Source organism: Lithobates pipiens, unplaced genomic scaffold (genome assembly GCF_037356315.1).
Source record: "Lithobates pipiens isolate NorthernLeopardFrog02 unplaced genomic scaffold, aLitPip1_a1.2 Scaffold_28, whole genome shotgun sequence".
Taxonomy (NCBI): Eukaryota; Metazoa; Chordata; class Amphibia; order Anura; family Ranidae; genus Lithobates; species Lithobates pipiens.
Window position 1 is genome coordinate 31,935,212 of NW_027507789.1, and position 13,550 is coordinate 31,948,761.

Consider the following 13,550-nt stretch of genomic DNA (forward strand, 5'->3'; position numbering starts at 1 on the left):
TGGGGTGTAATTTGTGGTATGCATATGCTGTGAGTGTGAAATAACCTGATAATATGACAATTTTGTGAAAAAAAAAAAAGGAAATAGGCCGTCAGTACTTCAGGTGTGATCAATTTTCAGATATTGGCACCATAGCTTGTGGACTCTATAACTTTCACAAAGACCAAATAATATCCACCAATTTGTACTTATTTTTACCAAAGATATGTAGTAGTATGAATTTTGGCCAAAATTTATGAAGAAAAAATTACTAATCTGCTAAATTTTATAACAGAAACGAAGAAAAATTCATTTTTTCGCAGAATTTTCGGTCTTTTTTCTTTTATAGCACAAAAAATAAAAAACTGAGAGGTGATTAAATACCACCAAAAGAAAGCTCTATTTGTGTGAAAAAAAGGACAAACATTTCCTATAGGTCCAGTGTTGCATGACTGAGTAATTGTCATTCAAAATGTGAGGGCACCGAAAGCTGAAAATTGGTCTGGTTATTAAGGGTGTTTAAGTGCCCAGTGGTCAAGTGGTTAATAATAGAGCTTGCAGTCAGTAGTGTTAGGAGATAGTGCGTGCTGTCTGCGTGCTCTGTACCCAGTACATACCGCTATAATATAGGGCAGGCCCCTACTTTCAAACATCCAACTTACAAACATCTCCTACTTGCAAACGCAAGGAGACAGCAGCAAGTGAGATGAAAAAAGATGGACGACAAAACAAATTATACAGGGGTGATAACCCTTCCCTATGTTTTCCAAAAAGCTTAAAAATAGTTTTTTTGACTGGAGCTACACTTTAAAAATGTACCGGTTGAAAATTACAAACAGATTCAACTTAACACAACAAATCTACACAGTCCCTGTCTTGTTTGCACCGCCTGTATACTGCTGTTCTGAGTATATAGGGCCTGGGGGCCACACGCATTTCCTTTTTTTAATATGGGTACGGGGTTCCCCTTAATATGCGTACAAGACCCAAATAGGCTGGTAATGGGCAGGGAGGGCTACCCATGCCATTTTTCTCAATGATTTTCAACCATATTGCAGGAACCAGAGATATCATTAAAACCGCAAGCAGTTTTAAATGTTGTTATTTCCGTTTAATGTCATTTTGTGCAGGGACTGTTCTAAACACGGGAAACACGTGGCACTTCACAGGCATACTACAGACACCCCCCTGGCACCATATTTAAAGGAATATTTCACCTTTTTTTTTTCACTTTAATCGTCATTAAAATCAGTGCTCCCCCCAAAACGGCCGTTTTTAAAACTTTTTTTTGCAGTGACCCATGTCCCCTGAGGCAGGAGGCAGGTCCCCAAACCCTTTTTAGGACAATATCTTGCATATTAGCCGTTAAAATTAGCACTTTCCATTTCGAACGTTCGAGTCCCATAGACTTCAATGGGGTTCTAACGTTCGTAACGAACGTGGGGGTCGTTCTCAAGTTCTGGTGCGAACCGAACCGGGGGGTGTTCGGCTCATCCCTAATGTTGAGTCTATAAAGGGAAGTCTACTCATTTGGGAGATTTCTTCTAACTTCCTGTTGTATCTATGGACAGGAAATGAAGGAAAACTGTCCCAATTTTTATTCATAGTAGGGAGTAGGATAAAGCTTCATATATATAATGAGAACAAAGCATTATTAAATTTACTCATCAAAGTAAGTGGTTTTTAACCACTTGAGACCCGCGCTATAGCCGAATGACGGCTACAGCGCGGACCTCCTTTGCCGGGACTACGTCTATTGACGTCGTCCCGTGCACGAGCGACCCGTGCGGCGCGCTCTGTGATCGGCGAGTCTATGAGACTCGTCTGATCACCGATCCGAGCAAGGGGTCGATCCCGACCCCTTATCACGTGATCAGCTGTCAGCCAATGACAGCTGATCATGTGATACAATGGAGCCGGTAATCGGCTATTACTCATCCTCGCGCTGAGAGCGCGAGGAGAAAAAAAAAGAGCCGATCACCGGCGGCCGTGATCGGGACATCAGTCACGATCACAGCCAGCCCTGCCACTGCCCACCTGCCCCCTGCCAGTGCCATCTCAATAAAAAATAAGTGCCCCCGTCAGTGCCACCCAGCAGTGCCCATAGTGCCACCCAGCAGTGCCAACAGTGCCACCCAGCAGTGCCACCCAGCAGTGCCCACAGTGCCACCCAGCAGTGCCCACAATCTGCCTCAACAAAGGTGCTGCACCCCAGTGCCACATATCCGTGCCCATCAGTGTCATCTACCAGTGCCCATCAGTGCCCATCAATGCCGCCCATCAGTGCCCAGCAGTGCCACCTATCAGAGCCACCTATCAGTACCACCTATCAGTGCCCATCAGTCCCATCTATCAGTGGTACCTATCAGTGCCCCTTAGTGCCACCCATCCGTGCCACCCATCCGTGCCATCTTATCTGTGCCCATCTTTGCCCATCAGTGCCGCCTTATCTGTGCCCATCGGTGCCGCCTTATCTGTGTCTATTAGTGCCGCCTTAACTATGCCTATCAGTGCCCACCAGTGCAGCCTATCAGTGCCCACCAGTGCAGCCTATCAGTGCCGCCTCATCAGCGCACTTCAATGAAGGAGAAAAATTACCTGTTTGTAAAATTTTATAACAAACTATTAAACATGATTTTTTTTTTGCATCTTTTTTTGTTTGTTTAGCAAAAAATAAAACTCCCAGCTGTAATTAAATACCACCAAAAGAAAGCTCTATTTGTGGGAAAAAATGATAAAAATTTCATTTGGGTACATTGTTGTATGCTCGCGCAACTGTCATTCAAAGTGCATCAGCTCTGAAAGCTGAAAATTGGTCTGGGCATGAGGGTGGTTTAAGTGCCCAGTAAGCAAGTGGTTAAATGACAGTGAAAATCACATTTATTGCTTTATAAATACACTTGTAGTATCCTCAATATTACTTACATATATATAATGCTTATTTATATACTTCTTATCTCTTACAGCTTCCACCAGGACTTCAAGATTACAAGATAAATATTTATGTGAAAAAAACACCTTTAGTTACCATTAGTACTTCTAAAGCTCTGCTCCATCTTTACTCCACCATGGAAGTAATGGCATCCAGTCCAGACTCTGAGCCTTCACTCTTGTTTGTAATTGATCTAGTAAGCAGTCTGTCTAGATTTAAAATTGTAAATGAAATCTCTAAAGAGTGTTTAAGACATTAGAATACTCAATGCGACTAAATGCAGATAGATTAGGGAATATTAATGTTCCTGTAAGCAGCACCCAAGCATAGTGTAAATGCCTCTGCCCAAGATTTGTTGGGTCTAAGTAGACTGGGATAGATTTTCTTCCTGCTAAGGTCTTTCACCACTAGGGGATGGCATCCACAGCACTTCACCTCTCCAGAGCAAAAGAATACATGCGCATGCAATGCCCGCTTGTACAACCTTCAGCTAGAAGATCTTGCAAAATCCTGTAGTTGAAATGTGATGCCCCATACACACGTTCGGAAATTCCTATGGAAAAAGTCTGATCAGATCATGTTGTTCGAAAATCCAATTGTGTGTGGGCTCTATAGGACTTTTTCTGTCGGAATTTCTGACAGAAAATGTTTGAGAGCTGGATCTAAAATTTTCCGACAACAAAATCCGATTGGACTTTTTCCGATTGTGTGTAGAGAATTCCGAAGCACAGTGCCACGCATGCTCAGAAAATTTTTGGAGACGAAAGCTATTGTCTACTGGCCTCTATGTAGTCCCGTGATATGTTTTGTACATCACCTTGTTCCGAACGATCGGATTTTCTGACAACTTTGTGCGACCATGTGTATGCAAGACAAGTTTCGGCCAAAATCCGTCAGAAAAAATCAGATGGATTTTGTGGTTGGAATGTCCAACCGTGTGTATGGGGCATGATTCTTTGTAGAGACCTCAAACATGATTGAGGAAATTAGACCAGTACAGATGGATTCAGTTTTTTCAATACTGAATGAATACTGCACTTTGAACTTAGAGCATTTCTCCTTGCACCGTTTTACTGTTTTTACCGAAACCTGCATGGTTCCCCTGCCATGTGTGGCCCATGGGCACTGGTCACACAATGTGTTTACACTGTACATCATTACATAACTGCTATTCACTGCTCATGTCTTGGGAATCCTTTAAATGGCTGGTACATATAATCCAGCCAGATGGTTTTTTTTGGATGTGGGAGGGCAAGATGAAATAGTCAAGCTTGCTTTTTAGTTTTGTATAGACTTGACACAGAGAAAGAAATTAAGAGGAACTACAAAAAGTGGAAAGCTCTGATAGGGACATTTGGTTCGGAGGCAACTGTCTAATCCCTCGTACACACGATCGGAATTCTTGTCTGAAAAAGCTCTGATGGTTTTCCCATCAAAATTCCGATGGAATTCCACTCAAACTGTCTTGCCTACACACGATCACACCAAATTCCGACCGCCAAGAACGCATGACGTAAAACACTTTTGACGGGACTAGAAGTCTAAAAGGAAGTTTAATACCTAGTAGCCAATAGCTTCCATCTCATAGTTGAATCTGAGCATGTGTGAGTTTTTGCTTGTCAGAATTGCATAGACACGATCAGAATTTCCGATAGAAAGTTCTTCCTCCGGGAAAATTGAGAACATGCTATCAAATTTTTGCTAGTAGGAATTCAGGCAGCTAAATTCCAATGGAGCATACACGGTCACATTTTCCGATGAAAAGCTCTCATCTGTCTTTTGCTGGCCGAAATTCCGATCATGTGTACGCGGCAAAGAGTGGACACTGTTGGGTCCCTGGGACAGAAAGGGACATTTCTCCAATAGTATACAAACATCAAAAAGTTTAATTCTCTCTCTACTTTGTCCAAAGCTAAAAACAAAGTTTTGGACATAAATACACTGGCATTCATTTTGGGTACGGTATTATGTAATCTTCATGCCTAAGGCCTCATGCACACGAGACGCAGATGAATCCTCTGTTAAAAAAAAGCTGAAACGCGCGTTTAGAAACGCGCGTTTTGCCGCGTTTGCATGCCGCGTTTAGACGCGTTTAGAAGCGTTTAGACGCGTTTGCGTTTAAACGCGTTTATAAAGATAACATCATGTAGACCCTCCCCAAGCTCTCAAAGCATTTTTTTTAACTATTTCTGCTATTTTGATCAGAGTGAGCAGCAGCAGCATAGAGAGCAGTTGTACACTTGCATTTGCCGTGTCACTTGCCACGGCACCTGCCACAAGTTGTGGATTGTCCACTTGCCACGTCACTTGCCACAAGTTGGGGATTGTCCACTTGCCACATCACCTGCCACGTCACCTGCCACAAATTGTGGATTGCCCACTTGCCACGTCACTTGCCACATCACCTGCCACGTCACTTGCCACGAGATGTGGATTGTCCACTTTCCACGTCATCTGCCATGCCACCTGCCACAAGCTGTGGATTGTCCACTTGCCACGTCACCAGCCACATCACCTGCCACAAGTTGTGGATTGTCCACTTGCCACGTGACTTGCCACATCACCTGCCACAAGTTGTGGATTGTCTACTTGCCGCGTCACTTGCCACATCACCTGCCACGTCACTTGCCACGCCACCTGCCACAAGTTGTGGATTGTTCACTTGCCACGTCACCTGCCACGTCACCTGCCACAAGTTGTGGATTGACCACTTGCCACGTCACTTGCCACAAGCTGTGGATTGTCCACTTGCCACATCACTTGCCACGTCACCTGCCACGTCACTTGCCACGTCACCTGCCACAAGTTTTGGATTGTCCACTTGCCACGTCACTTTCCACGTCAGCTGCCACGTCACTTGCCACGAGATGTGGATTGTCCACTTTCCACGTCATCTGCCATGCCACCTGCCACAAGCTGTGGATTGTCCACTTGCCACGTCACCAGCCACATCACCTGCCACAAGTTGTGGATTGTCCACTTGCCACGTGACTTGCCACATCACCTGCCACGTCACTTGCCACATCACCTGCCACAAGTTGTGGATTGTCTACTTGCCGCGTCACTTGCCACATCACCTGCCACGTCACTTGCCACGTCACCTGCCACAAGTTGTGGATTGTTCACTTGCCACGTCACCTGCCACAAGTTGTGGATTGTCCACTTGCCAAGTCACTTGCCACAAGCTGTGGATTGTCCACTTGCCACATCACTTGCCACGTCACCTGCCACGTCACTTGCCACGTCACCTGCCACAAGTTTTGGATTGTCCACTTGCCACGCCACTTGCCACGTCAGCTGCCACGTCACTTGCCACATCACCTGCCACATCACCTGCCACAAGTTGTGGATTGTCCACTTGCCACGTCACTTGCCACATCACCTGCCACGTCACTTGCCACGAGATGTGGATTGTCCACTTGCCATGTCACTTGCCACGTCACCTGCCACGTCATTTGCCACATCAGCTGCCACGTCACTTGCCACAAGATGTGGATTGTCCACTTGTCACATCACCTGCCACATCACTTGCCACATCACCTGCCACGTCACCTGCCACAAGTTGTGGATTGTCCACTTGCCACGTCACTTGCCACATCACCTGCCACGTCACTTGCCACAAGATGTGGATTGTCCACTTTCCACGTCACCTGCCATGCCATCTGCCACAAGTTGTGGATTGTCCACTTACCACGTCACCAGCCACATCACCTGCCACAAGTTGTGGATTGTCCACTTGCCACACCACTTTCCACGTCACCTGCCACGTCACCTGCCACAAGATGTGGATTGTCCACTTGCCACGTCACCAGCCACATCACCTGCCACAAGTTGTGGATTGTCCACTTGCCACGTCCCTTGCCACGTCCCTTGCCACGTCCCCTGCCACGTCACCTGCCACAAGTGGATTGTCCACTTGCCACATCACTTGCCACATCACCTGCCACAAGTTGTGGATTGTCCACTTGCCACGTCACCTGACACAAGTTGTGGATTGTCCACTCGCCACGTCACTTGCCACATCCCCTGCCACAAGTGGATTGTCCACTTGCCACATCACTTGCCCCATCACCTGCCACAAGTTGTGGATTGTCCACTTGCCACGTCACCTGACACAAGTTGTGGATTGTCCACTCGCCACGTCACTTGCCACATCACCTGCCACAAGTGGATTGTCCACTTGCCACGTCACTTGCCACGTCCCCTGCCACAAGTGGATTGTCCACTTGCCACGTCACTTGCCACGTCACCTGCCACAAGTTATGGATTGTCCACTTGCCACGTCACATGCCAGTCACCTGCCACAAGTTGTTGATTTTCCACTTGCCACGTCACCTGCCACAAGTTGTGGATTGTCCACTTTCCACGTCACTTGCCACTTCACCTGCCACGTCACTTGCCACAAGTTGTGGATTGTCCACTTGCCACATCACTTGCCACCTGCCATGTCACTTGCCACAAGTTGTGGATTGTCCACTTGCCACGTCACTTGCCACAAGTTGTGGATTGTCCACTTGCAATTGCAATTGTTTAAAATATTTTTCTAATGGTTTTTCATCATTTGCAATCATTTTTGAGATTTTTCATGTAAAAAAAAAGGTCACCTTTAAAAACGCATATAAACGCAAACGCGGCTAAACGCGGTAGCGGCGTTTTGCCGCGTTTTACCGCGTTTTGCCGCGTTTTGCGTCTGAAACGCAGAAATTTTTGTTTCTGAACGCATTTTTTTGCTTCTGGAAAAACGAGATTAAACGCAACTGCATATAAACGGAAAAAAACGAGACTGTGTGCATGGACACATAGGATAACATTGAATGAGTTCAGGTGCAGTTGAAAAAACTGTCCAACTGCATCTGAACGCGCGTTTAACTGCGTCTCGTGTGCATGAGGCCTTATTGTGACATCATCACCATAGTCTGCGAATGTGATTACATTGTCTTCCAATTTATTTTGATTTTATTTTTCAGCATATGAATTTTAAAATCCAGTCATCCGTCAAGGAAAACAGCTTACATTCGATGTTCTCGCTTGACAAGTAAGATCTAATCTGGTTATTGACATTTTACAGGACTAGGTGGTTTGATATATTAAATCGATTTTAATACAATACTATTGGGCTGGCCATACACTAGGCCAGTGATGGCGAAAATATAGCCTAATGCAGTGATGGCGAACCTTGGCACCCCAGATGTTTTGGAACTACATTTCCCATGATGCTCATGCACTCTGCAGTGTAGTTGAGCATCATGGGAAATGTAGTTCCAAAACATCTGGGGTGCCAAGGTTCGCCATCACTGCATTAGGCTATATTTTCCAAAGATGCAAAGGATTTGACCATCATATATGGTAGCTGCATAGTATACTGTTTGGTGTGCAACTGGAAACATTTGCATGTTCGGCTTATGTGTTCATAAACTGAATAAAGGGAAACTCCCTTATCCCCTGCTGCTCTTGCCAGTGTACCTTGGTTATCCGTTCTCACTTGTAAATCAGAATATCTGAATAGTGCTTGGAATACTGTCCAGTGGCTTCATTAATAAATACTTTGAACCAATGTTAATGTTTCAGTCATCTGCAGGTCAACAGAGTGAAAATTCATCTGCATATGATGTCAGTTACAATAAATCCTATCAGCTGTTTTTTCTTTGTTATGTTTTTTATAATTGTCTCCTTATTAAATCTCTTAATAGCTTTTAGTTACCTTTAATTTACTAGTTTCTCCCCTTTCAGTTTTTTAAATAATTTCTATTTTTTTTTATATTAGAAACTTTTTAGATTTTAATTATTTTATTTATGTACTTTTTTAGAGTTGAATTTAAAAAATGTACACAACTGAAAAAAAAATATTTAATTTATCAGAACTGAAATGTTAGTGTCATTTTTAAATGGCACAAATTATAGAAATAATATACCATATACTTTTTTTATGTAATGTAACACTGGATTTTTTTAAACTAAAACTACTCAAAGTAGAAAAAACACATTTGTTTAGTTTATTTTTAGTTTATTGTTATGTATTTTTGTATATAGACTGCATAGAAAATAAACTATCTGTAACAGAATGACAGAAATATAATGCTTGTTTGATCCCCCCCCCCCCCCCCTCCAAAAAAAACGAAAAACAAAACACAGTATGTTTATTTACTATGCTTACTTTTAGCTGTACATGTTTTGTTTTGTTTTCATTTTTTTAATGTAATGCTGCTATTTTGATATTTTAAGGACATTTCTGTCTGTGATTGACTCATCTGTTGGAGATTTTGAGGTAATTTAGCTAAAAAGAGCAATACCAGCCACAATGTTTATTAAGGTTTGCCTCTGAGTGTTAAATGGAAACTTGGCATACATTGTAAATTGTTTATTATTTTATGTTGCTAAGGGCTTTATTTTAGCTTATACAGCTTTTTTGTACCAAGGTTTTCTCTGAAAAGTGGGCCTTTGTCTCATTGGTACTATTTTACAGTTGTCATGTATTTGGGTAATATATTGTTTTTTATTTATTGTGTGTCCATATGACCTTATTTTAGTGTAAAATGTTTTTTTTTGCCAGGTATAATGCTTCCCTAAAAAAAAGTGGCTTTTGTTTCAGGGGTCTTATTTTAAAGGTTTTTTTTAATGATGATAGGTCCCTTTTTAAATTTGGTTTGCGCAAAAGTGTAATATTCATTTATAAGTGACCATCGTGGTACTGCCTTTTGTTCCAGGCATGCCACTGCATCATTTGAATGGAAAAAAAAAAAAGTTGCAAAAAAAGTATGCATGTAAACCACCTTACATTACATCACTTATATTCACCACATCTCCATATCACCATGGATAAGATAAAGTTAGGCATACACTGGTTAGGCCTATTTTCCCTGAATAAAACTCTGTGAAAGGTACATGAATTGGGTGCAAGCACTGACACTTCCGCTGCTGCTTCCTGATGGAATTCAAAAGGGTGTCTACGACATCCTTTGTGAATTCCCACGTAAATGTGTCTTCAATTTGCCTTAAAGTGTATTGAAATCAAAATGTTTTATCAGTTTTGGTGGTGGTGTGGGGTCCCATTGTCGGGTTTTCATTGCTGTCTCTGTGCCAGCTGGGGAGATTTATTCTTTCTAATTGTCCTGGTGGACATTGTCAAAGGAACTGAAAGTGGGGCAAATTTTAAGCTGTCGCCAAAAGCAGAGAAGAAAAGAATTCTTTCAGGGGAACAATTGTCTCAAAGAAGATTTTGCTCATCTTATAGAGATTTCATCTCACTTTCTGCATTGATATCTCCAATCTCCCCAGTGAGACATATAGCTGGAAAACATATTTAACCACTTCCTACTCTTACCAAAGCTTTGGCTTTGGATATTTTTTAAATGATGGACTTGAATAGAGATTTCCCTTTACTTCCTATCCTGGTGACAATTGTTTTAGCAAACAGGAAGTGAGGGGAACTCTCTATCAGCCACAGCTAGTGAGGGGAACACCCTATCAGCCACAACTAGTGAGGGGAACTCTCTATCAGCCACAGCTAGTGAGGGGAACAGTCACTGGAAGTGAGGGGAACTCTCTGACAGTCACAGAGACAACCGAAAATATTATTTTTATTTTTTTAACACAGCAGATTCCATCAAGAATCCCTGACAAATTCCAGCTTTTGATTTTTGTTTTTGTTCCCATAGTCATTGAGAAAGAAAATGAGAGGGAATCCTTCTAACCTTTCCCTAGTCTATCCAAATTTTTAAATACATTCTAGCTGTAGTTATATAAGTATATATCGGCTCTAATTTCTATAGAATGAATAGATTACATCTCAGTGTGTATAGTTGCTTTTCCCAACTGAAATGTTTTCAGTGTACATAATTATAATGAATGGAAATCATTACATTGCTATAAATGCACATCTTATATTTAATTTAGGTTCAGGACCTGAATGACTTTATCAACTCTCTCCTTAAAGAAGCCTACAGTCCTGTAATAAATGGTACGATGTCTGTTTAATGTCAGTTTTAGATAAAGACGGAAAACACATTTGAGCTCCCTTTGTTTTTACTGCTGTCTGTGTCCCCCCCCCCCCCTATTTTTTTTGTCCTGATGTCATTATGATAGGCTTGGGCAACCCAAAAAACGTTTAGTGCAGTCATCAGAACAAGAAGTAAAGGGATGTCTTCTGTTGGACATCTCTCTAATGGACACAGACAACAAAAAAAAGGGATAAGGGTTTTAAATACTCTACTACTCTATCCAAAAAATAATTAAAAAAAAACATTTGCCTATGCAAAAACTTTACTTTTTTTTCTTACTCCAAGTAACAGCAAAAATGGCTTTTGTTAAAAATTGTTTGGTATTTTTTTTTTTTTAGGTTTGACGCAAACAGCAATCCCTCTCCCCGACATTAAAAACATGCTAGATATGGACTTTTCTAATGCAGAAATTGAAATTGATAAGGTAAAGTATATTTTATACTGAATGGGTCTCTGGGGAATGGAATTCTTAGCCAATGAAATGTTTATTGAGGATCCTTGTCTGACAATCAAGAGTTATACAGTAGAATACGCAAGTTAAGATACTGTAGAACAATGGAACTCTTGGCTGTGGAATAAAGGCTATAAGGTGAGGAGTTGGTGACTTGACCATGCCATCTGAATGTATAATGAAGTGAGTATCATTGACTATTTGCAATAAACAGTGGATGCAAATAATGCCCACACTGATCTGAGGTTTCTTCGAGCCCCTGTGACAAATTCCCACCCCCAGACCGCCGGACTTTGGAAATGAACGGACTTGCCCACACACGGAGAAAAGTCTGTTCATTTTGAATGTGGCTCCAGGTAGACGGAACTAGCGAAGGAAGTCAATGTCGCCGCCTCCATCGGCGAGATTGACACCTCGCTAGCCCTGTCACCTGGTATGGATTTAAAAGGGAAGCCCTACGCCGAAAAAGCTGCATGGGGGTTCCCCCAAAGTCTATAGCAAACCCTTATCCAAGCACGCAGCCCGGCCTGTCATGAAAGGGGGTGGGGATGAACGAGCGCCCCCCCCTCCTGAGCCGTACCAGGCTGTGTGCCCTCAACATGGGGGGTGCTTTGGGGAAGGAGGGCCCTTCAGCCACCCCAAAGCACCTTGTCCCCATGTTGATGAGGACAAGGGCCTCTTCCCGACAACCCTGGCCATTGGTTGTCAGGGTCTGCAGGCGAGGGGCTTATCCGTTTAATAAGGGGACCCCCAGATTCCGGCCCCCCACCCTATGTGAATGAGTATGGGGTACAATGTACCCCTACCCATTCATCTGGTGAAAAAAAGTGTACATTAAAAAAAAAACACAGGTTTTTAAAATACTTTATTTACTTTATTAGACAGCTCTGGGGGTCTTCTCTTCTTCCGTCTTTGGGGGTCCTCTCGCTTGACTCCTCCACTATCTTCTGCTAGCTCTTTTACTAGTGGAGGAGCCCGGCTTTCTCCTTTGTCACCGCCGCCATCTTCTTCTTCCGACTTTGGGGGTCTTGTCCAGCTCTTCGGTGGTCTTGTCCAGCTCTTCGGTTCTTCTTGCCAGGCCTCCACTTTCTTCTTCCAGCTCTTTTACTAGCTTTGGTCCAGTCTTCTGTCTCTGTCGCTGCCGCCACCTTCTGCTGCTTCTTCTTCTTCTTCTCTTCTTCTTCTTCCTTCTTTTGATGTTGAAACTCTCTCTCTGGCCACAATGGCAGGGACACTTGTGCAGCGACTTATATAGGGACAAGGGGCAGAGTCACCGAGTGATGTCACATGGTGAACCCCGCCCCTTACGATGTCACAGTCCCAGCAGCCACCACTGAATATCACTTTAAATGAATGATACCAGCTAAGAATGAAAATAACGTTCAGAACATTCCTAGCTGGTGGTCCAAACGATTTATCATCAAAATGATTAATACATTTGTAATACATTTCATTTTTCATACATTTGAAGAATTGGCACCTGCCATTATAGTTCTGCTCTCCTGTAGTTTACCTGCAGGTCCATACTATTCACAGGTAAGCCATGCTATATTTAGACTTAAAATCTTTTTCTTTCTTTTTCTAGGACCTACTTCTTCTATCTATCAATATCTGCAATGCATGAATTACTACATATGACCAACAAACATTTAACGAACAGAAATCATGAAATGAAGAACATTTTTATAATCCCAATCTTCTATATTGGATATAAGCCTATGAAATCCTAAGTGTTTTTTTTTTTTCTAAATTATCAATAAAAAAGTATTTTCCATAGAATAAGAAAGCATTACACATTTTATTATGCTTCCTTTTTCCTGCAATGTTCACAAATGTCTTATATCTAAAGCAGTTGGTTGATTGTATGTTTACCATTAACCTTGTAAATTACTAAATGCAATAAAAAATGATCAATCAATGTTTTCTTTTTTGGTTGTGTGTCTGTGTGTGTGTGTGTGAACAGCTGTAATTTTTGGGGTATGTTTCTGACATTATGGGGCTGATTTACTAAAGGCAAATAGACTGTGCACTTTTCAAAGTGCAATTGCACTCTGCAAGAGTCCTTGCTCTTGAACTTAGAAAAATGAGCAGAAGCTCTGCTGAATTCCATCATCCAATCATGTGCAAGCAATAAATGCGTTTTTTTTTTCATTTTCCTTGCATGTGATTGGTTGTTCTTTGTAAATTGAAG

At 42.4% G+C, this 13,550-nt stretch overlaps 1 protein-coding gene across 1 annotated transcript in view; it reads left to right on the forward strand.

Moving 5' to 3' along the window:
• Positions 1-13,277, forward strand: part of BPIFB6 (BPI fold containing family B member 6) — a 52,333-nt gene extending 39,056 nt beyond the window's left edge. Inside the window, exons 11-16 of the mRNA XM_077459033.1 lie at positions 2,946-3,107; positions 7,879-7,946; positions 9,134-9,176; positions 10,805-10,868; positions 11,247-11,332; positions 12,945-13,277. Coding sequence (XP_077315159.1) covers positions 2,946-3,107; positions 7,879-7,946; positions 9,134-9,176; positions 10,805-10,868; positions 11,247-11,332; positions 12,945-12,983 — 462 coding nt within the window. The 3' untranslated portion in view covers positions 12,984-13,277. The remainder of the gene's footprint in view (positions 1-2,945; positions 3,108-7,878; positions 7,947-9,133; positions 9,177-10,804; positions 10,869-11,246; positions 11,333-12,944) is intronic.
• Positions 13,278-13,550: the final 273 nt, after the last annotated feature.